This window comes from Vulpes lagopus, chromosome 10 (genome assembly GCF_018345385.1).
Source record: "Vulpes lagopus strain Blue_001 chromosome 10, ASM1834538v1, whole genome shotgun sequence".
NCBI classification, from domain to species: Eukaryota; Metazoa; Chordata; class Mammalia; order Carnivora; family Canidae; genus Vulpes; species Vulpes lagopus.
This window is the reverse complement of record NC_054833.1, coordinates 56,600,625-56,627,456: the sequence shown is the minus strand read 5'-3', so window position 1 is coordinate 56,627,456 and position 26,832 is coordinate 56,600,625. Positions and strand designations below refer to the sequence as shown.

General features: G+C 53.6%; 3 protein-coding genes across 8 annotated transcripts in view; 2 read left to right on the top strand and 1 right to left on the bottom strand.

The window, feature by feature from the left end:
• Positions 1 to 7,662, top strand: part of ANKFY1 (ankyrin repeat and FYVE domain containing 1) — a 79,953-nt gene extending 72,291 nt beyond the window's left edge. The window contains exons 20-25 of one of the 3 annotated variants that reach the window (XM_041770438.1): positions 789 to 864; positions 1,270 to 1,360; positions 1,654 to 1,778; positions 2,863 to 3,009; positions 3,714 to 3,804; positions 4,152 to 7,662. In XM_041770438.1, the coding sequence (XP_041626372.1) occupies positions 789 to 864; positions 1,270 to 1,360; positions 1,654 to 1,778; positions 2,863 to 3,009; positions 3,714 to 3,804; positions 4,152 to 4,284 (663 nt within the window). In that variant the 3' untranslated portion in view covers positions 4,285 to 7,662. Of the gene's footprint in view, positions 1 to 707; positions 865 to 1,269; positions 1,361 to 1,653; positions 1,779 to 2,862; positions 3,010 to 3,713; positions 3,805 to 4,151 lie in introns of all 3 variants that reach the window. The other 2 variants (XM_041770436.1, XM_041770437.1) reach the window with 2 other exon arrangements.
• LOC121499607 (neuferricin) lies at positions 7,571 to 17,822 on the bottom strand. 3 transcript variants are annotated; one of them, XM_041770439.1, is made up of 5 exons: positions 17,427 to 17,822; positions 14,090 to 14,230; positions 11,062 to 11,248; positions 10,543 to 10,663; positions 7,571 to 9,776 (listed from the first exon to the last, which is right to left on the bottom strand). In XM_041770439.1, exons 1-5 carry the CDS (start codon positions 17,671 to 17,673, stop codon positions 9,672 to 9,674), a joined length of 801 nt encoding a protein of 266 aa, XP_041626373.1. In that variant the 5' UTR covers positions 17,674 to 17,822; the 3' UTR covers positions 7,571 to 9,671. The 3 variants fall into 3 exon arrangements, with proteins under 3 accessions (XP_041626373.1, XP_041626374.1, XP_041626375.1); XM_041770440.1 differs by lacking the exon at positions 10,543 to 10,663; XM_041770441.1 differs by lacking the exon at positions 14,090 to 14,230.
• A 239-nt stretch (positions 17,823 to 18,061) lies between these two features.
• Positions 18,062 to 26,832, top strand: part of ZZEF1 (zinc finger ZZ-type and EF-hand domain containing 1) — a 101,392-nt gene continuing 92,621 nt past the window's right edge. For both annotated transcript variants that reach the window (XM_041770433.1, XM_041770432.1), the window contains exon 1: positions 18,062 to 18,560. In XM_041770433.1, the coding sequence (XP_041626367.1) occupies positions 18,207 to 18,560 (354 nt within the window). In that variant the 5' untranslated portion in view covers positions 18,062 to 18,206. The remainder of the gene's footprint in view (positions 18,561 to 26,832) is intronic.

Sequence of the window (26,832 nt, the reverse complement as noted above, 5' to 3'; positions counted from 1 at the left end):
TCATGAGTTCAAGCCCCATGTTTGGCATGGAAGTTACTTAAAGATAAAATCTTAATAACAACAAAAAAATAGTGTAAAAGTAGTACATGCTTATTGTGGGAAAACATGAAGCATGTGAGGATAGGAAGCAGGTCTTGTCTCCCTTTGCCCCCCATTCCTCTGAGTTTGGTGTCTCTGCTTTTACAAACCCTCATGGTGTGCGTGCACGCATCCTCTCTCCCTCCCTCCCACCATCTCTCTCTCTCTGCAGATAGGGTCGTACTGTCTTCTAACTGGCCCTTTTTGACTAGAATATCCTAGACCTCTTTTCATGTTATGCCCCAAATCTTTATTGTCTTATTGACTATTCATTATATCATTTGAATGTACTGTAATTTTCCTGACTGAATCCTTTCTGTGACATGGTTTTGCTCCCATAAGCAGTGCACGCGTCCTTATGTAGAACAGTGGACATCCCTGCAGTCCTGCATGGTTAGATCATGCAGTCCGAAGTAGAGTTTCTATGTCCTAAGGAATGGCTTTCTCATACCCTGAGAGTTGCTTAGGATGCATCTTGCTGGCTTATGCCTGCCGGGGAGTGGGTGTGAAGCCCCCGTGGTCCCAGCTTTGCCGGCCAGGCCTTCCGCGGGTGTCAGGAGACAGGTGGGCTTGGTCCCCGTCAGGGGGACCTTCGCTGGCTGTGGTGTAGAGACTGTTCATGTAATCAGCTTCAACAGCTTCTTGCAGGAGCCAAAGTGAACGAATTAACCAAGCATCGCCAAACTGCCCTCCATCTCGCTGCCCAGCAGGACCTGCCCACCATCTGCTCTGTCCTCCTGGAGAATGCAGTGGACTTTGCTGCTCTGGATGAAAATGGAAATAATGGTAGTTGCCAGTCATTCCCCTGTGCCCCATGCTCAGTGCCCCGAGCGGTCCCCCTGGTCTGGAGGTGGAGGTGCCCCGTGCGCTACCCTCCAGGGAGGCTGGTTTTACACCAGCAGAGTTGGGGCAGTGAAGGCTTTGGGCTGCGAGGCTCATCCCTGGGCAGCTTCCCATCGGCATGGTAACCCTGGGCCCCTAACGTGGTTTCCCACAAAACCATTTAGTCTTGCCTCTGGGCTGTGGTGGAAGCAGATAGCACAGTCTTAGGAGGCTGCAGGAGTGACTCTGGCATGGGGTGGTGGAGCCTGGAGGGGCCGTGAGTGGGCATGGGTACTCTGGTGCATCCCCTGTAGAGGGGGTTTTCTGCTTGGCACCCGGGCGCTCATGGTAAAAGGGTTTGCTCTCCAGCTCTTCATCTTGCCGTCATGCATGGTCGGCTCAGCAACATCCGGGTCCTCCTGACTGAGTGCACCGTGGACGCCGAAGCCTTCAACCTGCGGTGAGTGTGTGGGCTCCTGGGAGGAGGCCTGGGCTCCCCACCCTGCCTGCCCCTCCCAGCTGGCGGTCACTGTCCTGCTGGAGCCTCAGTGCACTGTAGAACTGGCCCTTGGGGCACTTGACCAACATTGGTACCTTGGAAGTTTCTTTTCGAAAAATATTTTGTAGAAAAACTTTCATGACCTCCTGTGTGTCCTTAAATTTATCCGGTGTCACAGAGTTCAGAAAATGACATCTTTTGTGTACGATGACCATGGCTCATCTGTACCCAACTTTCCCATCTTGCTTTATCAGAGGCCAGTCGCCGCTGCACATCCTTGGACAGTATGGCAAAGAGAACGCGGCCACCATCTTCGAGCTGTTCCTGGAGTGCATGCCTGAGTACCCTCTGGACAAACCGGACGCAGAAGGAAACACAGGTATGTTGGGAGGCTCCCGCTTCTCGGAAGAACAAGAGCCCGGGCACACGTGCCGTTCCCGAAGGACCCTCTGCCTGGTGTGTTTGGGCTGGGTTCCCGGAGCATCTGTCACTGATGCCCACTGGGGTAGGCAGTGTCTGACGTGGGCACATGCACGTCTGCAGTGTCTGCAGCCCCAGAGTATCCTCGTGTCCAGACAGCCTGCCCGCCTGCTGTCATTGTCCCCATCTGCCCCTTGTGCCATGGTGTGCTCACCCTCCCTGGGCCCCCCCATGCTGCTCTCGCTGCTGCAGTCCCTGCTCATTTGTGTAGTTGTGACCACGTTTTTGACGTAGTCTTGCATTTATATTCTCGTGGAAAACCCGCTACCCCGTGTATGTTAAGTAGCACAGGGAGCGTGTCTCCATTTTCCAAATAGGGAAACAGCTGGAACCCAGATCCTCCTTGCCGAGCCTCGCTTCTGCCACGTTCCCATTCACCCTCCATCCCGCCACACTGACATCGTTGGCCTTCAGCAGAAGTGTCACCAAGGGGCGTCCCAAACCTTAGCATGGGACCAAATATTTTCTCATCAGCTCTTGGCCTCTGTCCTATGAGGCTGGCGGTGATGGGCCTGAGGCTGAGGGACCCACACACCCCGCAGCTGGTGCCACTGTCCAGGACCCGGGAAATGGGCAGGCAGACGCTTCGTGTCTGGGCTCCCAGTGACATAGGCCTGGTTCCCAGGACTGGCTCGGTCCTGTTCTGGGTGGTGATGTGGGTCCATTGTAGCCTCTCTGGGCTTCTCCCGTTGGATTGTACTGTGTAGAGAATTAGGTGAAAATGTCAATGAAAGGTGTGGGGCAGGTGCGTGATGGGGCTGGGTGGGGCCATGGGCAGCAGTGGGCAGCTGAGACCACATGTCCCTCGGTGGGGCTTTGCTTACTTGTCCTGAGCTGCATACCTGGCAGGCTCCAGGGCAGCTCTGTGACCAGACAAGGTCCCCTAGAGGCCTCCCCAGGGTGTCTGTGGGGGCTGCGCTCTGTGCCCTGCCACTAGGCTGGGCCAGACTAGAAGGAGTCCGGCCTGTGGGTCTGTTTTCCAGTGCTGCTATTGGCCTACATGAAAGGGAACGCCAACTTGTGCCGCGCCGTCGTCCGCGCTGGGGCTCGCCTTGGGGTCAACAATAACCAAGGAGTCAACATTTTCAACTACCAGGTGGCCACCAAGCAGCTTCTGTTTAGATTATTAGGTGAGTGGCCCTTTCCTGCCCCTGCAGGGTGGACGCAGACCCTGTGCTGGTGACCTCTGAACCCAAATGCCGTGTGGATCTCCATGAGGGTCCCAGCAGTCCTGCGCTCCCCGACCCCATCCTGTGGGCAGGACTCCCTCGCATGGCCCCGGCAGCTTCTCCACATACCCCTTGTCCCCTCGCTGACACGGGCCACCACCTCCTCCAGCCCCCACTCACCCCTGCCCTGCCCTTTTGTGGTGAGGGGCAGAGGCTTGAGCTCACCGACTGCCAGGAGCCCTGGGAGCTGCCATCCTGGTGACAGTGCGGAAGGTGCCAGGCGCTGACTCCTCATGCTGTGCCTTCCCTGTGAGCTCTGGTCGCAGCTTCCACAGCTCACACCAGGCCTTGCCCCCTCACTCTGCCTCTCCTGCCACCTCCTCTGGTGCCCGTGCCACCACCCAGCCACCTTTGCCCACTCCGTACAGCCACCAGGGCTCACAGACCTGCCCCTCCCTCACTGACTTACCCACCGTGCCCCCCACCCCACAATGCCACACTGTCTCACCACCTGGGGCCTGGCCTCTTATGCCCCAGGCCACCTGCAAGTGCTGCCCCAGGGCACTCCCCCGACCATCCAGAGCGCCTTACTCCTTCACCCCTGGTTCACTGAGAAGCCATCCCTCCGTTGGCTCCATGGCTCTGACAGGGGTGGGTCCTTGCAGATATGCTGTCCAAAGAGCCTCCGTGGTGCGATGGGTCTACCTGCTACGAGTGTGCCGCCAAGTTTGGAGTCACAACTCGCAAACATCACTGGTAAGCCTGTGAGGTTGTGGCCACGGGGCAACAGCACTTCTGCCCATGTCCCCGCTCTGCCTTACTCCCTGACACCAGGAAGCCAGGCCCTGAGCAGGGATGGGGGCGCTGGGGGGTGCACCTGGAGAAGGGCAGGAATGGGGTGGGGGGTGGGTGGGAGAACCTGTTCTCTGGCTGCGGCTGAGCCGCCCTTGACCTTAAGAGGCTCGTCTGCCAGCATGTATGGTCCCCATGGGCTAGGGCTGTGTTTGCATGGACTCCCTAGGGTGTGTGGTGCTGGTGGGGGGCGGGCACCACCAGCCACGCTTCTCTGGGCCCCCCCTCACGCCCCCTGCTTATTTCCACAGCCGCCACTGCGGACGCCTCCTGTGCCATAAATGCTCAACCAAGGAGATTCCTATCATAAAGTTTGATCTCAACAAGCCCGTGCGCGTCTGCAACATTTGCTTTGATGTCCTGACTCTGGGGGGTGTCTCCTAGGGAGACCCCAGGCCATACCTGGTCACCTCCCTGGCAGCTGCTCTGCTCACCAGCCTGACCACCCAGAGCAGGGCCTGGCCTTCTGGTCTTCCTGCGGAACAGACTGCACAATGAAGGACCCAGCTGTCATCGACCCCATTTCGAGGATTCTGTTGGGTTGTCCATGTGTCCGTTATCGAGGTCACTGGATGACGCCGAGGACCAGGCCGAGTGGCCCCAGTGGCACCTGTCACAGGAATTGTACCCCATTCTGTTTGGAACATACGAAGACACCCGGAAAACCATTCCCCTCCCAGTAGCTTAGTGTCCATTGGAGCACCCCTGCACCTCCTGCACGGACAGTGGGCTGGCAGGGCCCCCACAGGGGTAAGAGCTGCCGTCACTCTAGGGTAAGTGGCTGTGGACTTGTGTGCACAGTGTTTTCATAAACAATACAGGATCCTCTTGCCCGAAGTCTTTTTTTTTTTTTTTTTTTAACCCTAAGCTGACATTTTTAGTGAGTTATCCCTTTAAAAACGGTGAAATCTTTCTAAACAGGGTTCAAAGATGAGAGCTGAAAAATCGTGGCCTTAACAACCGAAAGCTTTACCAGTACTCACGCTCTTGGGTGTTGGGAGCGTGGTCTCGTTCTCTCGTCTGGCCGTGTCCTGTCCGCTGAGGCCTTGGTCACGAGGTGTGCTGGCCGGGATGCACTTTGATCGCGCTGCACTTTTTAGGTAGCCGCGTTGTGGATGATTACAATTTACAAATCCATGTTCAGAAATAGCCTTGCACATCCACGCATTAGGGACTAACGATCAGCGCTGATCCGACCTTAGTGCACACAGAGTCTGTGGGAAACCGTCCTGCAGGCGTCCCTGTGACCAAGAGGGTGACCTGGGCCCCACAGCGGGGACGGCGTCGCCCGGCCTCAGGCTGGCAGGTGCAGGTCCCCCCAGTTGTGCGCAGCCTGCCTGGAACACGCAGGCTCATCTGTGGAATGTGGCTGCGGAGCTTCCTGGGCCTTCGTCACTGCTACTGCGTATGCTCACCCTGCGGCACCAAACTTCTCCTTCCGAAGGTTTGGCCAGTTTTTTACAAGTGTACATTACAGAGAAACTCGTACCACTGCTTTAAGGAACGAACTCTGAGACGAGCATTTGCATTAACATGTGTTCTCAGAGCCTAACAAGGTCAACCATACAGACCTTTAACAACCACTACATTCATTGTTTTGCATTAATGGGTGTGGGTATCTGTCAAGGGACTCAATATTTTTTTGCAACAGCCTGTTTTTAGGTTTTTTTTTTTTCTGGGTAGCAGTGTGTCCCCTATGTTGCTGTAGATTTATAATCCTGCTGCCTAAATGTGTGTAAGATGAGCTGATAAACCAGAGTGCTACTTTTTAATATTTCTGTGATTTATGAGATATATATGCTTTCTATGTTAATATGAACTTGTGCACAGTGTTTAAAAGAAAAAGTTAATTAGAACTGTTCCCATCCCCTAAATCTGTGATATGTTTCTATAGAATTTTTATAGAGAAACGACCAGTCTTGGCGGTTGCCCAGGCAAGGCCTGTGGTCAGCTTGTATTTTCTGGTGCCGAGTAGGGCCACAGGGAGGTAGTCGGGCTCTTCTTCAGTTGGAAAGGACAGTCATTATGCTCCAGATGAGGTTCAAGGCAGCCAGTACTTTTGTACTTGATCTTGTCACGTTTGTGCTGGAGAACAGAGGATGGTGGGTCACTCGGGGATGAGGCTGATTGTGTTGTCCACCTTGCCGTTACCGTTGTTAGTAACAGTTGTGCCTCCATGCCCTTCACGTCTCCGGTCCTGCTTCTGATAATCGAGTCCAGCTTCTGTTTCCTCAGAGAGTCCAGGCGGCTGTGGAGCCGAGTAGCCGCGGGGCGGGAGCGCCTTGTGGGAGTTCTGTGCCAGCGTCAGGTGTGTCTGCATACATGTGGATGGGGCACCTTCCGGGGTCTCAGGGTGCCCGCTGGGCTGCATGCAGCAGGTCTGTGGCCATCGCCGTGGCCCCCATCACTGCCCTGCTGGGACCTGACGCTAGAAAACTGCCGCTGTTCTTGAGACAGGTGAATCGTAGCTTGAGCCCAAGGAGCAGAATCTCAGTTTGATTCAAAGTAGCCAGTTGTGAGTCCAGTGGGAAGAACGCCGCTGACGCCAAGTCTGTGCTCACTGCCTCCTGCTCATCGCCAGGCTGACTGCACAGCGCGCTCCTGTGGCCTCTTCCACGCACCCGTGCATGTCGGGTGGCTGACCACCCCTGCTTCGATCCTCTAATGCGGGAATTCCTACCCAACTTAAGTGCCTACACTAGGACTTTTTAGTTCTGATTTTTAGTGCTGTCTCGTCGAGCAATGTGTCAGACGGAGCGTTGCACGGGGCGTTTGCTGCCTGTGCGCTGCCCACCCACCCCCTGCGTGGTCCAGGCCAGATCGGACCGCATAGCTTGCTTGCCACCCACTCTCCAGAGTGGGGTCCCCATGCCACTCGCCGTCTACCTCAGCCCTAGGTCACTGTGGCCGCCCCCGCGTGGAGCCCTCTGCCCCCCGCCTATCCCACTGACCTTATCCTGAGCTGACCTTGTCTGTGGGCTGAAGTGCAGGGAGGCCTGAAGGACCATGCAGTGCTTAGACCTGCAGGCACCCTGACCCCTGGACAGGAGCGCGCACAGCCGAGTGTGATGTAGTCATGACAGCTGCTGAAGGAGCTCCTGACGTGAGCGTCTGTCTGGAACTGGGATGGCTGCCTCGGGACAAGCCCCGGAGAAGCCTGCACGGCCCTAACCTGAGGTGCCCCAGCCGTGGAGAGGAGGCGCAGGAAGCCACAGGCTCAGTGTAGTTTAATGCGGGAACTCAGGAGGAGCCAGTGAGCAGCGCTTGATGGGATACAAACACTGAAGCCCTGGGAGCCGGCAGAGATGCCTTAAGGACTCTTCGGAGGAACCATCCCCGCCTGCGCAGTTCCCTTTGTGGCTAAGTGACATGCTCACCTGTCACACATGACAGCATTGCTTTTCTGTAGTGACGAGTCTCCAGGTGGCCCCTGGACATCAAGACGCATCCTGTTTTGGCTGAGGTGTGCCGCTGGCTGTCCCTGTGACAGCTTTGTGAGTGGGGGAGGGCGGTGGTGAGGCAGGACTTGGAGGCCACATCTGGGACTACCCCTGGGCCCGCAGGATGGGCAGCGGCCTCGTGGGTGGGCCCAGGCCACGAGGAGTCCATGTCTGGAATGTATTTCTCCATTTTCTGTAACAACTCCTTATGATACAATGAGGTAACATTGTGCACTTAAAGTGGAAACTTTAATAAGACCTTTGTAGTTACTTTTTAACGCAGAAGAACAAGACACATTAAAAACAGATTTTTAACTCCTGACATGTGAGTCCCTTTCTGTAATCACCCGCCCTCTGTTTGAATTCCCAAACACTTCACCTGCCAGTATATGCTGTGCCCGGGAGGCCCGCTCACTCTGTGACCTCCTCAGGAAAGACGGGGTGTGTGCAGTACACAGCGAGGCCCCTCTAATGAGGGCTGACGGGAGCCAGGTCTGTAGGCATGGAGGGGGCATCCTTGAGGGGACTCTGGATTTCTGGATGCAGCCGTACCCCGTGCGTGGGGTCCTTCACGACAGCTGTCCAAGAGCCAAACAAGCAGGGGTGTGGCTGTGGTCCGGGGGGCTCCCTCTGGCTGCAGGCTCTCCACACCGGGGGTGGGGGTGGTGGGCCGCAGCTCGTTCGGGTGCCCCTTCTGGATACTGTTGAGGTGGCCACGCCCAACATTGGTTCTATCTCAGCAAATCCTATGTCCGTCCTGGGGGGTACCTCCCAGGGTCTGGCAGCTCCTCTTGCCAAGGTATGAGGCAGGTATTGACGAGGAAGTGCGCATCCAGGGGATGCTTGGTCGGGAGACAGCAGAGTGTCCTTCCTGTTTTCAGTCTGGGCAGAGCCTGATGTCTGCACCCGGCCCCACACCGTCCCCTCTGTGACTTGTGGGTCGACCTCGCCTGTACGGCCCTCCTTCCCCCATTCCCCATGTGACCACAGAGGGATACTTGGGGCTCCTATCTACCCCGGGCATGGCGTGTAGAGCCGGGGAGGGGTGCAGGGGAGCTGGATGGGGAGGAGCCTGGTGCCCAAGCTCAGCCCCTCGGCCGAGGCCTGGGGTCCTCACCTGCCAGCTAAGAGCCAAGTCCACGCACTTGCCCCCGGTTGGGGAGCCCTCGGCCCCTGCTCAGGGAGAGGTGCCCAGGATTTCTGGGTTGGCGCAGGCAGGGACAGCCTGGAGGAGGCCCTGGGGGTAGGCATGGAGGCAGCAGGGAGGGGGCTGGATGGCCCCAGCAGCTGGGGGGCAAAAGCATTCACACTGGTGCATGGACACGAGACATCACAGATCCTGTGACCTGGTCATCCTGGGTGACCGTGCATAGCAGCATGCAGGGCTTGGTGGGGGGGGGGGATTGGGACAAGCGAGACTTCTCTAAAGAGGCTGTGGGAATGGGTGGGGAAAACTGGGGGCCTGAGGTGGGGTGGGTGAGGAGCCCCGGCCGTGGGGACCTTGCAGGGAGTCATGCAACGTGCAGTCCAGGTGCCCAGGAGGTGCTCCAGGGGACAGGTGTGGGGGCACAGGGAACCAGGCTGAGAGAGGAGAAAGAGAGAGAGAAGAGAGTGTTTGTAGTGCTCTGGGAGTTTTCATCGGGGTGGGGGGGGCCCTCTGGACACATGCCCGCAGAGGTGTTGCAGCACCAGAACCACCACTTCATCAGACACAGACACTCCCGCACTTCATTCTGCGTGTCTGCAATTGAAACAGCCTCGCTTCCAACTGCTGCTTTGTTCAGACATCTACACTGGCTGCCTCCGTAAGCAGAAGCTTCCATGTTTTACCATCTGCGCTCATGGTATGGGCCTGGGTCCAGCTCAGGCAGGACTCAGTTGTCAGGAAGGTGCTGTATGTCAGGGTTGCAAGTGTTCAGAACCTGGAGGGGGGACCCGGACGCGGTTAACTTAGGTCGATGTGTCTGCCTCAGTCTGAGCTGCAAGGGGATGGGTTTGCTGGTGCCCCCAGTGCCTCCACCGGCCTGGGAGGTATGGGGGGGGGGCCTGGCCCACCACCTGCCTGTGGGAAAGATGTGGTTGGAGCCCAAGCCTGATACCCGGGAGTCAGTCCCATGGGTCTACAGGGTCAGACGTGAGCGGGTCCGGGGACAGGGGCACCAACAGGACTAGGGGCTCAGGCTGGGCTCTCTGGGAGGGATCACCCCCAGGACACCAGCTCATAGCGGGAAGGAGCATGTGACGGCCAGGGGCGGGCAGCCTGCATACTCCCCCAGGCCAGGGTTGTCCAGGTCTCCACGATTTGTGTGTGCAGTGAGGCCCGGCGCCTGGTCACTCGGCGGTCCAGTTGTTCTTACACACACACAGTGCGGCTCCTTGGCACCTGGCCTGTACAGCTTCCTGGGGACACCGACCCAATCTCTGCTCACGCCTCCGCTGGGGACAGAGGAGAGGGCTTCTTACCAACGGGAACTCCTGAGTCCGGGGAAGGCCGCGGGGAGGCCGCCTGGCTTCCCCAGGCCCCGGTCTGCAGCGTTGCTTCCCTGATCCTTCCAGCCCCCCCGCAAGGGTGGAGCCTGACACCCGCTCCCTGGGCTCCCCGTGAGCTCCACAGGAGTGCTGCCCAGCCGGGTCTTCATCTTAGGGTCGGAGGCCCTAAGGTGCGGGTGCGCATGCGAGGCAGTGGTCACCCGTGAGGCCCCGGCACAGAGCATAGCTGCAGGCGGTCCTGCCCCTCGTCAGGCCCCGTCCTCGCTGTCCCTGAGCTCCAGAGGCAGAGGATGGGTCTCCCTCCCAACACTGCCAGAGCAACCTCTGTCCCCAGGCAGAGGGGCCTCCCAGCGAGGGGGCGGGGTGCCCACGTCCCTCCTCCCACCAAGGGGGAGGGGTGTGTCCTTCCTCCCACCGAGGGGCGGGGCATCCACATCAGTCCTCCCACCCAGGGGAAGGACTGTCCTGTCCCTACTCCCACCGAGGGGCAGAGTGCCTGTAGACCGGTGCCCATGGGTGTCCCCTGCCTGTTGGAGCAGCTCTGCCCCCCAGATACCAGCACAGCTGCAGGGGTGGGAACCTTTGCCCCCCTTCCGTCCACACCCAGGCCCTCTCTGATCTCAGGCCCCATTGGGGTAGGGGAAGCAGTGAAGCCAGAGTGGGCAGCGTCATGGGCTGGGTCCTGGCTCCTGGGGCCCCTCCTTCTGAAGACCTGGTCACCCTGGAGAGGCCCCATCTCTTCCTGCCGCATGCCCGGAATTGAGGTGGATGAGACATGGACACAGAGGTGGACGGCTTTGAGCCCTGGCTCTCTCTCTTCGCATGAGATCCACCTCAAAGAGAGTGACAGGGACACAGGAAGGCGGATCACCCGTTTCGCACTCAGGAAGGAGCCTTCCTGTTCTCGGGGGAGCTGGGTCTGGGTGGGTGTGGGGGCCCAGCATCCCCCAAACACCCTAGGATCATCCCTGGGCGTCCACCCAACTGGGTTCACCTCTCTTGGTTTCTATTGGAAAGGCTCCTGGGACCAGCCGGTTCTTCCCAGGAGCCTCAAGCGTGTGGACCTCTGAGCCGGCATCGCAGGGTGTCCTGCCGCATCTCATCCCCAGGCCAGGCCTCCCGGGAGTTCAAGCAGACACCACCCACCAGATCCGGCCCGGGACTTGAACCCGGGGCTACTAGAGCACGCAACCGCCCCAACTGTGACCCGGGACGAGGGGAGCCTGTTTACCTCTCCGTGGAGCACCAGAGCCGGCTGCCCCTGCCCGAGCTCCACTCCGCGTTGCAAGGGGGGAACTTTTGCTTCTCCTGCAGCGCCCGCTGGCCTGCCTCTGCGCCCCGGGCCATCACGGCTTCCACCCGGGTCAGGGTTGGGGTCGGGAGGCCGTCCTCTCCATAGAACCTTCCTATCACCCTGCCTGTGGTGACAGGAGAGCCGTCAGGATCCCGGGGCGGGGGGCTTTCAGACCTCTGTGGTGAGTCCAGGTTCCCAGGGTGCCGCCCCCCGGGGACACCTGAAGACTCCTGAGGCAGCCGCCCAGCTCTGGCTGTGGAGGCCTCCAGTGTGGAGCCCGCGGGCCTTCCCAGAGAGCAGAGCTGCCCCATGCGCCCGAGGCACCAGGAATGTTCCATGAACGTACCAAGGACTGGCGTATCTGGTAACGTTTCTGTGGCTCAATTCTTCCCCAAGTTAAATGATTTTGTCTTGTATAACTACAAGGAAGTAACTTATGGAGCATTTAATCAAGGTCAGGCACTACGGGCGCACTTGACCCACATCCTCCAAGTCCTCAGGGCGCCCAAGGGGAGAGACGGGGAGGGGAATAGTTGGGGGCCTCTGGGACCAGAGCTCGCTCCTCCCAACGCTGTCTTCTTGCTCCATCCTTCCGAGCAGGGACTGACAACAAACTTTTAATTCTTTCAGCACCGCCAGCAAGCGGTCCCGGAGTGGCATGTCCTCCAGGGGCTGGGTGACAGGAGTCAGCAGCCATGCAACCATGAGCCTGAGCCCTGCCTGGACACCAGGGGCAGTTGCGTCCCGTGTGTTCAGGACTCAGGCCCTCCGGACTTTCCAATTCTGTTTGTGTCACTTTTGTGATGGGGATTAGGAGCCACCACTTCCATTACACACAACATATGCTTCCCTGTGTGTGTGTACCACCCAACAGCAAAGGTCGCCAGTCCTGTCTCTGAAGACACCACGGTTCTGCCCATCTTTTCTATTTTCTGCCACTCCAGCCCTAACCCAACTCGGGCCTGGGGCTGCGGCCTCCCAACAACCTAGCCTCCCTACTATTCTTTCTGCACAAAGCAGCTGAGCGACTTTTGGAAGACACAAGCTCACCGGGTATCACCTCTGTGCCTGCTCTAACCTCCCGCAGCCTCTGAAAGCTTATGGATAAAAGACTTCCTGTCAAGGCCTCCAAGACTCACCATCTGACTGCTTTGCTTCTTCACATCCTTCCGCAGCCATTCCTTCCTTCCTTCCTGCCACCTGTGTCCCACGCTGATACCATCCCCTCAGCCCAACTGGCTTACCTATTGTCCTCTCCAGGCCACCCCAGCACTTGCCCTGTGGTGACATCCACCCCCATCTATGTGCACACAGCCCCACCTGGGAGCATGTGGTCGGTTTATTGCTAATGGTCTCTCTGCCCCACCCGTGAGGCCCTGGCACCCAGAACAGCTGAGGACAGAGCATCTGTTTTACATGCTCATTAGACTAAATGAAGGGATCAGGCTGCTAGTCCCAGGCCTGCGGCCTCTGAGCCAGTCTTGCAGAACACTTCCTCCTACGTGTCTCCGTGTGCGTTGTGACAAGCCTGTCGTGTGGGCTCTGCACATGAGACCCAGAGAGAGGGCAGGAGTAGGAGACAACAGAGAATGCAGGTCCCCACCAGCACAAAGAGAAGGCCCTCTCATTCACCGGAGCCTTGGCCATTGGCTGCTGAGACAGCTTCCCGTCTTCACTTCTGTGTGCACCTGTAATAAGCCTTCCTCCCCAGTGTGGCCCTTCTGGTGCCCAACAAGCCCAGAAGGTGACACAGCCCAGCTCCTGGAGAATGAACTTGCAGAGGGCAGGAATTCCACCTGACGCATCCCTGCTCATGTCCCCCATCACCACCAGAGCTATGACTTACCCGTCGTGGGAATTCAAGTACATGCGACTATAAAATCTGTCTGTAGTGTTGCTGACTATAGGCCTCTGCAACCCTGATGTGCACACACCAACACTGTCCAACCAAGGCTGGCTCACGCGTCCCCGCAGACACCTCAGTGTGTTCCCCAGGGGTCAGGAGGATGTGTGTGCTCTGGCACTCACTGCCCACTCTCAGGGCTCCATTCTTATTCTTTCATGTAAAGATTTCTTTTCCTTATTAATCTGGTAATATTTCAACCAACACAATGCAGAAAGCCCTTGGCCGCTCCAGTCACAGACACGATTGTGTTGTCAGGAATGACCCCGGACAGACCAGATGAAAACCAAGGAGGAGTTGTACAGGCTGGAAGTACAGGAGCCAAGGTGTGCATTGGGCGCTGGACACAGAGAGAGCTTCAGATGTTATGAAAAAAGCCCTGGTCAATTGGATGTGGGGGGAGCAGAGGGGTTCATACACATGCCAAGGTTCCCAGAGAAGGCAACCCAAGTGGTCAAGATGGAGCCGACAGTCGGGGGCATTAGGGGCAGAGGGAGAACGTTTCCAAGTGAGACCTGTTCAGGGGGTGAGGGGCACCAGTGTTCCCCAGGAAGCCAGCCATGTCCAGGAGACAGCACAGGCCCCAACCACCCCGATTCTGTGTTTACAGAGCACTTCAGCGTTTAGAGTCTAACATTTCCTTAGGACACCATTAGCGTCTTTCTGTGTAAAAGGTGATTCCCTCCTGTGTCACCAGGAAGTACCAAGTGCCATGCCCTGCACAACCCACTTTCCCGCATGTCTGATTCGCGGACTTCCCCCTGGGAGATGGCTCCCTCAGGATGGATGCCAACTACTGTTTGTCTCCTTACAGGCCCCCGAACACACCACTCAGTCTCAAGCCCGCCTGATTGGGTGTGGAAGCCCAACACCTGGGCAATCTTCTCGCAAGATGAAGAGTGAGGGAGACAGGCCCAGCCCGAGCGTGACGGAAACACTCCATGGGTACTTTACAGATTTTTAACACTGAGTCCAATCCCCAAAGAACCCCAAAGAATCCCCTTTAAAAAACCTGCAAGACAACCAAATGGAATCTATGGAAGAGACCTGTGGAATACCTACCAACCAATTCATAATTCTTCTCATAGAATGAAAGCCAATTCTGAAGTGTCAGCACCTCCGAAAATGACAAGTCAGACACATCGTCCACTAGGCCTGCTTCAGAGTAGTCCCCAGTCACAAATGCCCGGGACGCATCTCGGCCTGCAGGAGACAGAGGTCCAAGGAAATTAACTTGTGCCCCTCCGGCACTGCACTGACTCAAGAACCTGTGGTCTGACAAACATCTGGAAACCCCTTCCCCCATCTCCTGACACATGCTCCTGGACCTGCGACACAGGGTGTGGCATTCTGTGCCCTGCAGCTCCTCGACACCATGTTCCTGGCCTTACCCCCTCCGTTGCCAGTTTATTTTCCACCAGCCCTCAGGCACTATTCGTGCCCACCCCATCTGCTCTATCTGCACCCTCAACCCAAACTCCAGACCCGTATATCCAGTTGTCGACTCAACATCACTTAGATGTTTTACAAGTATCACAAGGTCGAAAGGTCCACAGGACACAAATCAGCACCCCTGCCCTAGGACACCTGCATCTATCCTAGTACTTCCTAGCTCACCAAGTAGCAACCAGCTGCTCAACCAAGTCATCCCATCTGTCTGCCTTTCTCCATTTGCCAACAAAGCAGGCCCAGGCTGCCATTGTCTCTCATCCTAACCACTACAGTAAACCCCCAGCAGCTCTACCTAAATTCTTTCCATAAAACATAGACTGGTATTTTAAACATGAATTGATGTCATTCTCTTGCTTAAAAATCTTCAGTGCCTTCCCTTTGGGCTAGAATACTGTCCAGATTTCCATAACATGCTTCTCAGGGCCCTACAGAGTGGCCACCAACTTCGCCTTGTCCCTCTGCTCCTTCCCTCTCCTCCCCAACAAGCTTAGGACCTCTGGTAACACAAGTATGCCTTTCTTTTAACACTCGTCACAAAAATAGTTCACTAATTGTTGACATAAGACCTACTTCCCGTCTTTTTCACTAGTTTGCAATTTTATCGGGGCAGAGAACACACCAAACCCAGTATTGGTTCCCCAGTAACTGGTCGTGCCTAATCTTTTAGTGATGACCAGTATTGGCTGAATGAACCCCATGGATTTACGGTCAATTTTCAGTGAGTCATATTTCAATAATTCAAGGGGGAAAGAATAGTTTTTTCAACAAATGGTGCTTGGACAAGTGGATAGCAACACGCAAAGCAATGAAAATGGACCCCTTCCTCACATATAAAATTAACTCAAAAAAGATCAAGGACATGAGTGTATGAACTCAAACTGTGTAAGTCTTAAAAGGAAACATAGGTGTAAACGTTTATGCCCTTGGATTAGGTGATGGTTTCTTAGGACACCCAAAGCACAAGCTAAAATGAAAAAATAAACTGGACTTGATCAAATTTTAAAAATTTTGTGCATTAAAGCACACTATCAAGAAAATGAAGACAACCTATGGCATGGGGGGAAAATTTGCAAATCATGGATCTGATGAGGGTCTAGTATCCAGAGTATACAAAGAACTCTCACAACTCAATAATAAAAAGACAACTCAATTAAAAAAAGGGACAAAGGATTTGAGCAGGCAATTCTCACAGAAGATATACAAATGGTCAACAAGCACATGAGAAGATGCTCAACATCAGTAGTTATTAGGGAAATGCAAAAAATCAAACCCGCTAAAATGACTATGATGAAAAAGACGACCAGTTTGGCAAGAATGTGGAGAAACTGGAACTCTTCATTGATGGTGGAGTACAGCCACTTTATTTGTTTAAAGACTGTATTTATTTATTCATGAGAGACAGACAGAGGCAGAGACACAGGCAGAGGGAGAGACAGGCTCCCTGTGGGGAGCCCATTGTGGGACTTGATCCTGGGACCTGGGGGTCACACAGTGAGCCAAAGGCAGACACTCAACCACGGAGCCACCCAGGCATCCCCAGGGGTGCAGCCACTTTAGAAAATAATCTGGCAGCTTCTCAAAAAGCAAAACACAAGATTAACTACATGACTCAGCAATCTCACGCTCAGACATTCACCCTAGGGAACAGAAAACATATGTCCAAACAAAACATGCATGTGTGTGTTCATAGTGTTTTCGGAACAGGCAAAATACGGAAACACAGACATCCGACAAATAATGATTAAATACACAAAATCTAGTATACACACTCAACGGAATACTACTACTCCACAAAGAGGAACACGGTAATGATACGTGAGGATAGAGCCTGGATGAACTTTGAAAATACTGTGCTAAGTAAAAGAAACCAGGCACAAAAGGCCACATGCATGATTCCGCTTCCAGGAAAAGTCCAAATAGGCAGATCCTCAGGCGAAAGTGAACAGTGGCTGCCAGCGGCTGGAGATGGAGGGACTGGGGAGTGACAAGACTCCTAACAGATGTGGGGTTTCTTTTGGGGGTGATGCTTGCGGGCTTTCTGAATGTTAAAAACTACTGAACTGTATGCTTTAAAAAGGTCAGGATTTTATATCATGTGATTATACCTTAATTGACAATACTACTGATATTGAACGAGTGCTCGTCTCTGCTTCCCCTGCTAGGCTGTGTGCGTGGGGGTGAGCGGCCCCTGGCTCAAGGCCGCTGAAGAGCAGTGGTCAGCGACTGGACGCTCAATCAACAGCAGGCACAGAGGAACTCAGCTGAAGCCAGAGCCCAACAACGACGACCCAGAGATGGAGGCTTTATGTCGGAGCGTGTGTATCCTGCCGAGGCAGCCACAGCAGGGAGCGGCGGGCTGGGCACCCAGGCTGCCCTCGCCTGGCAGGTGAAGGAACCCTGACTGCGGTCCCAGCTCGACTTCTGCATCGCCAAGTTCCTTCCCGGGCAGGTTCCTTCCCTTGCTGGGCTGACTGAGGAGCTCGGCAACTACCGCCCCCACTCCCCCCGTCAATCCTCTCGCTTCTGCAGCCCTCCCTAAAGACAAGGAGGGGAGAGGACTCGTGTTGAGGTACCAGAGGCAGCTTCCCAATGCTACGGCCGTAGCAAATAGAAAACGCCTCTTTCCCCTGGGGCTGGTGAGCCCATCTCTGAGGGGAAGGGTCCTGGCCCGAAGCCTGTCGGCCCATCCCCCCAGCTGTAGGATGGCGGCCGCGCGCTCAGCTCGTGGGCCGCAGCGGACCAGGGACCCCGCCACACGTGCTCCGCCGGGGGGCGTGGAAAGGACACACCTGGCAGGTGACCGGGCCTGCTTCTCGGGCCCACGTCGCGGGGGACGGCCGCCCACCAGCCGGGGCCTGCGGAAGAAGGGCCGAGGGACGCACGGACGAGCGGGGGCGTGAGTGAGTGAAAGAGCGCGCGCGCGGACGGACGGACGCCTCGCTAGTACCTGCGAAGCCGCTATAGTGGGCCCCAGGCTCGTAGTGCCTCCGGCCGGGGGACACATCGTACACGCGGCCAAGCAACGCCAAGTAGAGACCCGGGGCCCCGGGGCCGCCGCGGTAGCGGGCCAGCTCCTCGGGCACGAACAGGCGAAGACCAGCGCGGTCGCTCCACCAGCCCAGCCACCGTGCCGCCGCTGCCGCCGCCGCCGCCGCCAGGCCCAGCAGGAGCCCGCGGCCGCCGAGCCGCCGCATAGAGCCCACAGGCGGCCGCCCCGCCACCCACGGCCAAGATGGCGGTGGCGCACGCGTGACGTCACCGGCGCGACGCCCTCTCGCCCCCGCCCGCGTCACCACGGGGACAGCGGGGGACTGAAGGGAAAAAGGCTTGCGAGAGACCCCTCCCTGGCTTCGCCGTTTTTCAGCGTAGCTGGCGAACGTGGAGCGATACTGCCAGTGTCAGCGGCGAAGGCTCCGCCGCGCCGGCGCCCGCACCCCACAAAGATGGCGGCAAAGGAGGCTGCGGGATGACGTAGACGGCGGGACCTTCCGGGAAACCGGGGTTCCATCCTCTCCGGAAGCCGTCCTCCGCTTGCTGTCTCACAGCTTTCGCTTGGGTCCGCTTGACGGCGTCTTTGCGACGGCAGTTCTCGCTTGACGGCAAGGAAGCCGGAAGCCGCTGCCGCCGTCGTACCCTCCCCGTCCCGCCCGCCGGGCGCCGCGGGAGGTTGACAGGTCGAGGCGGGGAGGCGGCGGCGGCATAGCCGGACGCCCGACACGGAGACCCCATGGGGAACGCTCCGAGTCACAGCAGTGAAGACGAAGCGGGTGCCGCCGGGGGAGAGGGCTGGGGCCCGCACCAGGACTGGGCTGCGGACGCGAGCGCCATCCCCGGCTCGGGCCCCGCGGCCCCAGCGCTGCCCCCCGCCGCCGCGCTGCTGGAGCCGGCCCGACTGCGAGAGGCGGCGGCGGCGCTGCGGCCCGCGCCGCCTTGCGAGTCTCTGGTGTCCCGGCACCACGGCGCGCTGTTGCGCTGGCTGGAGGAGCGGCTGGGCCGCGGCGAAGAGGCCGTCACCCTGGAGCAGTTCCGCGAGCTGCTGGAGGCTCGCGGCGCCGGCTGCTCGGGCGAGCAGTTCGAGGAGGTCAGGCCGAGCTGGCGGGGGCGGGGCGGGGGCTGCAGACCGGCTCGCTGGTCCGGGAGGGGGAGGGCAGCGCAGTGCGCTCCTGGGACCGTACGGAAAGCCCGGCCTCGGCCGCCCTTGGTTGGAGGACCTTGGCAGGCTCTGCTGTGTTCGCATCCTCCTGGAGTACCGGCGTCTGTGCTGCTGCCGGACGCCAGGTCGGCTGCGGCCCGCAGGCCTGGGGATGGGGGGGGGGGGTGGCAGCGAAAGCCATCCTGTTTCACCGACTGGAGGGATTTTATGGATGCCCTTCTGGATCCAGTGTGGGCGCTGACATGTGGCGGGAGATGGCACGTCCCGGAAGAGCTTCCATTCTAGCAGCCATTCTCATCACACAAAGATTATCTTTTCCAAATACACATTTGTTTTTAGATAGTTGAAGGCCCATGTTTTAGACTCGTGGAAATCTGCGTGTAACCTGGGACTGATAGGCATATGTCAGGTTTCCTGCCAGTACTTGCAGTTATACAGTTTTTGGCATAGTCCCCAACATCATCTTTATTGAATCATGAACAGCAAGTTGATACCTCAACAACATATATATATATATATATATATATATATATATATATATATATTTTTTTTTTTTTTTTTTTTCTCAGAAGGGTTGTTAGGAATTGTACGTTTCACTTTACAGTTAAATAGAGACCTGATCCAGGGTTCCCGATGGCTCGTTGGCAACCTAAGACCTAGTACTCAGATCTTTTTGATTTATTTGTCTTAATGTCCCACTACCTGCTTCTTGGGACCCTATTTCTTTAACTCCACAGAGTTATAACAAAAAAGATACTTCGTTTTTGAAAATGAGTAAGCCATGTAGAATCCTCAGTGTCCGTGAAGGATGAGTATATAAAGCAGTAAACTTGACAGATGCTTGTAATGCCATTAAAAAGTGATGTCCACTTCACAACCAGAGAAGGCTTTTAAAATTTCTTAAGAATGTTTCCCTGTATGTGGTCAGAATTCAGATAATATGCTTTGTACGTTTCTTACATTTTCCTTAAAAAATACCTGTAAGACCTCCCAGTTCTTGAAAATGTGGTTGTACTACACAGTGAAGGGTCTCCATATATATTTTTTCTTAATTCCAAGAGTCCACATAATACTTTAGTCTTTAGGTCTATGCGTATTAAGAGAAAATGAAGTGGTTCCAGAAAGAGCTGTGTCGATCCGTTGAAGGAGTTGGGACATTTCAGAATTGTCCAGAAGGGAATGGAGAGAAACAGTATTTAACTTGAGAGTGTCTGACAGGAAAAGAGCTACAGGCAGAGTTGATGGAGTCCTATAATGTAAGGCCAAGAAGTCCTTAAGGTGTGGCCCAGAAATCACTCAAGGGCTGTGATATTGTTCATTGAGCAAATATTTGTTGGACATACACTGAGTGCCAGGCACTTGGATGACAGTAGACAAAGTAGATACTTGCTCTTAATGAGTGTGTAGCACTGAAGGAGACTCAAGTGAACTCAGCGGTTATAGGTGTATTACCCTAAGGCAAGTGTAAGGAAAAATATGGCAATATCTAACCTCACCTAGGAAGTCAAGGAAAACTTACTTGGAAAGTAACATTTCAGCTCAAAGAGGGATAACACATAAGGAACAGAAGAGTTAGCAGTGTTTCGGGGAGAAGGAATCACATGCACAAGTCGGAGTTCAGAGAGTGGAGAATCTGTAAGAACAGTGTGTTGTGTTAGGGTTAGGCAAAACTGCTTCAAGGGACAGAGAGGCCAGTGCATCAGTGGTTTAAATAGTAAACAAGCTTCTTAGGGAAAACTCCAGGTGGGTGATCTAGGTCGACATGGCAGTTTCAGTCATTGGGGACCTGGCTCCATCCATCTTGTGCTGTCATCCTCCACAGGCACCTTCTACCTAGTGACCCAGATGATTTCTTCATCTTTCACTTTGTGCATTACAACAGTAGGAAAGGGCAAAGGGAAGGAAAGGGCCAAGCTCACCTCCCATTGGCTCAAGCCCAGGGACATGGTGACACTTAGCTTCAAGGGGGGCTAGGAAGGATTTTTATTCCACGGCCATGTATTTAGCTGAAAAATCAGGATGTGATTACTGAGAAAGAGGAGAATAGATACCGGGTTACAGTTATTGTGAAACACATGGCTAGGTCCCCGAATGCAGAAGGAGGAGAGCAAGCTAGAGAAGTCGGCAGGAATCAGGTCATGAGGAGTCCTTTGCAGCCTCTGTTATGTAGGAGTCTGAAAACTGGAGTTTTAAGCAAGGTACAAATGCTCTGGCTACCTTATGGGGAACTGGTGGTAAGAGGCTACAGTGGATCCAAGCAGATCGGTTAGGAAGCAATTATGACAGTTCAGGTAAGACACTAGGTGGCTTGTGCTGGGGTGGTCACAGCCAAAATGGCATGAATAGTTGTGAGAGCTATTTAGGATGTAGAATAAGCAGTCCTTGAGACTAACATGTGAGTAGAGGATTAGAAGCAGAAAGGGATGAAGGATGACTCCAGCATTACTGTCTTAAGCAATTGGAAAGGTGATAGGGCTATTTATTGAGAACAGAAACCCTTTCAGGAAGGGATGATCTGGAGAGGGAAGATGAGTTTGGTTTGGCCATGCTGAGCCTAACGTGTCCATGGGGCAGCTAAGTGAAGGGATCTCTCAGACTGTCGGGTGTATGGGTCTGTAGAATCCTAGGAGAGAAGACTGCTTGAGATAACAGTGGTCTGTTTGTTCATTGGGGTTTCCTGAGAAATAGCCACATTGTTTCTTCCTACTAGGATGTGTGTGTGTGTGCGTGCATGCGCATACATGCTCTGTGAGAACTTAAATCCCTTGCAGGGAGTTTGTAGACTGTTGAGCATAGTCATTCAGGCCATTCAGCCACTGTAACTGAGGAAATATATGGGGAGAAAAATCTGAGTGGTTGTACCTTCCTGGTATCACAAGGTCACAGTGGTCACACATGTGGCAAAAATAAACATTTAGGAGCTGTAAGAGCAGCAGTAAGAACTGGTGACTTGTAAAATGTTTCAAGTTTGTATGTTATTTTTGCAAAAATCCCGGGGCCATCTAGAGCTGTGCCATAGGGTGTGAAGTATCCATGCACCAAACTCATGGATACACACATGGAAGTCTTCTTTCACATCTGTATAACTATCTCCCCTCACTCTCTAGGGTGTGTTCAAATACTGAGTGTCTAGTGATTTAGGCCAATGGGTGACGCCTGCCACCACACCGAGGATGACACTGAAGACCCTGTAAGATTTAGGGACTCAACTTCAGTAAGATGGGGAAGTGAGTTCTGGTGTTAACACTGCAGTGTGTCTTCTGACTCCAAGTTCTGGACCCTTCCTGGTTTAAGGACCTGGTTGGTTCTTTGGGATTATTTCTCTTTAGTCTCATCAATTTTTTTTAGTCTTAATTCTTTAATTTTCCCCTACATACTAAGGGAGGCCTGGCAAGAATAATTCAAATTTGAGAAAAAGCATCATGTATTTTTCTTGAAGCCTTTCACCTTTATTGGATTTGGTGCGGGGACAGTTGGTGCACGGTGTGGTGCTAAAATCTGGTGACTTGCCCTTCCTGCTTGTTTAGCACTGGTTAGTTGAAGAGAGCAGGCCTGTCTCTATGTGAAAGCTTAGCTAGGGTTTAAACAGCTGATGGGGATAAGCGCATAGTGGTTGTCCTGTCCATAAGCATGGAGTCATTATACAGCGAAGTGGCCAAGAAGATAAATATTAGCCCAGTATGTGTCTCCGTGCTCTAAGGTAAGTCTGTCCTTTGATATGAGTAAGTAGACACTTTTGTGGTCTTAGTTAATTTTACATGTAAGCTTGTGAAGATGTATTATGATTCTTCAAGTTTAAGGGTTTTTGTGAAGTGATAATAAAATGTCTTTATAGTAGCCACTAAAATGATGAGTTAATTCCCTTCCTTCATTTGATGAGACGTAGCACAGTAAAGCAGGTTACTTACCATTATCATCAAAATGCTAAATGGTTCTGGGCTTCGTGTTCTTGCCCTTGCGCTCCAGCTGTGCATTTCCGTCTGTCCACCCAGGTGTCTTACCTTCACATTCCCATGACCTTAGTTGCTTGAGATGGTATCCTAAAGAAGTTGCTGGAATCGTAATATTGATCAAAGTCTGAAGATTTCTTATTTTATAGTGTGGTGTACCTTTTCTTGTGGTAGGTGTGGTCCATGCGGATGGACTCTGATTTGGTCCTAGGGAGCGATATCTAATTGACTTTTATGCAGAAGAGGAATAGATTTAAATCCCTTTTTGATATCAGAGATTAGAGATTCCGTGTTTGTGCTCATAGTACAACATGCTTCTAGAAAATTATGTAGAATCTCAGGCAGGAAAAGGTGCTGAACAGAGGATGATGGAGATGGCTTTCAGGAGAGAATTGGAGAGGAACAGGTCTTACTTTATTAATTTGCCATACTAGCTCTGGGTCTTGCTTTGTGAAATTCATGGGGTTTGTAAAGCCTGAGGGCAGGACATTATTATGTATTTGCTTACTGTTTGGGCACAGTTGTGGCTCACAGCCAGTGCTCACTAAGGTTCTCCCCCACAGGGCCTCAGGTTGAGTTAGCAGATTGAATATGGTGTTGGCCTCCTTCTCCAGCTTTGTACTTGATATTCAGTCTGTAACCTTGTCATAGTAAGGTATTTTTTGATGTTTGAGGAAATAGTTAAAAATAGTTTAGAGAAAACTTTAAAAAGGTTCTTGGTCAAAAAAAAAAAAAAAAAAAAAGGTTCTTGGTCAGTGTGTGGTTTAGAGGAAATTTAGAGAAAAATAAGATTTGTCTTTATGTCAAAAGTATTAATTAGCTAGTTTAGAATAGCTCTGAGCCCAAGAACTATGCAAATAGAATTCTGCAGATGTGTTCTCTACTCTTTAAAGACAGAGTATGAGAGACTCGTGTCTGTGCTGGAAAGACCAAGCAGGCCACCAGCATCACTTGCCCTCCACTCGGAGCATGCAGAGACTCCCTACATATTCCTCAGAATGGGCTAGACCCCGCACGCTGGCCTGTCTCCCTGCCCGACCTCATCGACCTCCACTCCTCTGCTCAAGCCCTGCTCCCTAGCCAGTGGGACACCTGCCTGGTCCCACACGTGGACCTTGTTTCTCTCAGCTTTTCAGCGTTGCCCACCTTAGCACCATCGCTTGGGCAGGACCACACCTTTCTTATGACACGATTCAGGTGTCTTCTGTATAATTCTGTTTCAGCCCCACACTTGAGGTTCTTGTTTCCTGTTCTGTACCCATTATTTGGCATTTAGAGTGCACTGTCTGGTCTTGTTCTGCAGGTAGGCTTTGAGGCCCCCACCCACCTGCCTGCACTGCCCCAGCACAAAGAAGCATTCAGTAAGTGATGGCCGTTAGTGGTGATGAGACAGCATAGGAGAGAAAGATGCTGGGTGAATTGGAGGTTATTTTGACCCTGTGTGCTTTGCTATGTCGGGGATGATGGTACTGGCTTCTGGAGATGAAGAGCTGTAGAGGAAAGGCCACAGCTCTGTTTTACATTTCCGTGATTTCCAGAACACTACATCATGTACTGTCTTACTGTAGAAGCTTCAGTGGCTCCCCATTGCTTTTATAATCAAATGTTAGACTAACCTTTAAGTCTTCATACCTTTCCATTCTTACCTCCTGGTGCTTTTTAGCCAGCCAAGCCCATGCACAGTTTCTCATACACATGGGGATTTTGTCCTTGGCTTCCTTACCCCCCTGTGGCTCTTTGTTCCATCCTAACCCCTCTTCACTTTCAGGGACCACAGAGGAGCATTTCATAGTAGCGTGGAATTTGGGAAAGGCTTCACCAGACCAAGGCTTGAGAGATTAGAAGAATTGCCAGGCGAAGGAAAGAAGGGATACAGCTGAAAGGTGTAGCATGGGGGCGCCTCCATGGCTCAGTTGGTTGAGCGTCCAACTCTTGATTTTGACTCAGATCATGATTGCAGCAGGGTCGTGAGATTATGCCCTGTGTGGGGCTCCGTGCTCCATGTGCAGCCTGCTTGGGGCTCTTTACCTCTGCCTCACCTCCCCCCCTGCATGCACATGCGCGTGTGCTCTCTCTCGCTCGCTCACTCTCTCTAAGAAAAGAAAGATACAGCATGTGCAAGTTGGGGTGAAAGAGTGTCACAGTTTGAGAATGGTACTCCTTTGTCAGTCTAGAGTCTGAGTTGGAGGGACCTTAGTAACCATTGCATGCAATCTGTCCCTGCCCCTTGCCCCAAAAAGGAGTCCCTCTTGTAATATCCTGGACAGCTGTGTAGTGAGTCTGTTAATGGTATCTGTGAGCTTGTTGTTTTGTAAGTCTCCCTGTACCACTGTTCTTCTTTAACCTGAGCTTAAGACCTGGGCCCTGGGGTCAAACTGCATGTGGGAAAATCATGGTTCCACCATCCTCGAGCCATGTGATTAACTCACACAACCCCTCTGTGTGTCTCCCTGTCTCCTAAAAGATGAGCATGATAATGGTGTCTACCTTGTATAGTTAGCATGAGGAGTAAATGAATTAGTTCATATTGAACATTTAGAGCAGTACCTGGCACACCCTATTCTCTCTGTTTGAGCTCTGCACTAGGATGGTTTACGTCATCTTCTGTGTCACAGCCCTTTCAGTACTTCACGTAGACATAAATGCAACACAGTCTCACAAACAAGTAAACTGAGACGTTAAGTGGAGAGATGAGCCTCTCAGCCAGCAAGTGGCAAAACTGGGACCAGATCCAGATCTCATATGCATCTTGTTTCTCCCAGGTTGAACCAGTGTACAGCCTTCGTGTGAAGCCTGATGGGTGTGTTCTGCTGGTTTGTGCCCCTGTTCTGGTGTGTGATGATTTTGGTACATTCTCGTGTGTACCATGGTCTTGATCTCACTGGTGACTAAGGAGGTTAAGCAGGAATGGTCTGAGTGCTGTCATGTATTGCCCTTGGGCCAGAGCAAATGGGTGGAAGTCGAGTCAGCCAGTCCACTTCTCTGCCTCTTGTCTGCAGGGTGGATCATAACGGCCTCTAATGAGATTATAGTAACAGTTCTTTGCAAGTTTATTAGGTACATTCTTGTTCGCGAGACCTTTGGATCTTCACAACAAGCCAGGAGGAGGGGGTTTGTGCAGGAAGAGGGGTTGAGACTTAAGGGCCCAGGGTCTTGTTCCAAGCGTCACAGGGAAGTGGTGAATCTGGCACCATCCTTGAATCCAGACTTCCCGTCAGCCTGACTGGGTGACACTTTTTCTCTCCCATGCTGCACGGTAGAGGGCCTGCACTCGCTCAAAGAGTTAGGGCGTGGATGGCAGAGCACATGAGTGGGTGAGGTAGGAAGAAGCCTGAATCAGGAGAGGAGGAGGAAGATACAGTAGGCCATGTTACTGTCTGCATGGAAATGGACGTTAGCTCCATGGACATAGGGGGCATTGCTCTATTTTTAGAGAGGAACATCGACTTCCTTCATTTTGCACAGTTAGAGCCAGACCCACTGTATTCAGTTGGGTTTAGGGCCCCACATTCCAGGCTGTAGAGTTTTAAACTGTTGGGGATCTATTTAGTGAGTGTTAACTTGCATGTAAAACATGAAGCAGAATAGAGTGGAATAGAAAATATCAGGATATATTGTATCTGATAAGAGAAAGTATTATTTCTTGAAACTTTTATATCAGCATTACACAGGCATCATGGAAATGTGTGTGTGTTTTTTTTTTAAAGATTTTATTTATTCATTCATGATAGAGAGAGAGGGAGAGAAAGAGAGGCAGAGACATAGGCAGAGGGAGAAGCAGGCTCTGTGCAGGGAGCCCGATGCGGGACTTGATCCCGGGTCTCCAGGATCACGCCCTGGGCCAAAGGCAGGTGCCAAACTGCTGAGCCACCCAGGGATTCCCTGGAAATGTATTTCTTATAGTGGCTCAGCCAGTGAGACTTGAGAGGCACTGCTCTGAGGTTGTGTCTGGAGGGTCCCAGAGAGGGCAGCCAGCATGGGAATGAGACTAGAGCCATTGCCATTAGAGATCTGGTTGAGGGAGACCAGGGCCTGGTGATCACTGGTGTCAGTGACTGGGGGGCTGTCTTGGGGCAGAGGGGTCTGGATGTGTTCTGAATGGCCCACAGTGATGACATTAGGGAGGTACATTGCCATTCATCATACAGAGAAGAGAGTTGTTGCTGTCAGAACTGGCCAGAAGAGCTTCCCATCACTACAGTGTCACAGAGACACTGCAGAAGGGGTCCAAAGCTACGGGAAGGCACGTA

Coding starts and splice junctions, on each gene's coding strand:
- LOC121499607 (XM_041770439.1), bottom strand. CDS start 17,673: ATGCGGCGGCTCGGCGGCCGCGGGCTCCTGCTGGGCCTGGCGGCGGCG. Junction 11,249..14,089: donor GAAGAATTATGAATTGGTTG/GTAGGTATTCCA, acceptor CTGTCACCACAG/GCAGGGTGATAGGAAGGTTC. Junction 9,777..10,542: donor GGCCTCTCCAGGGTGACCAG/GTCTTCAGAAGG, acceptor CTCTGTCCCCAG/CGGAGGCGTGAGCAGAGATT.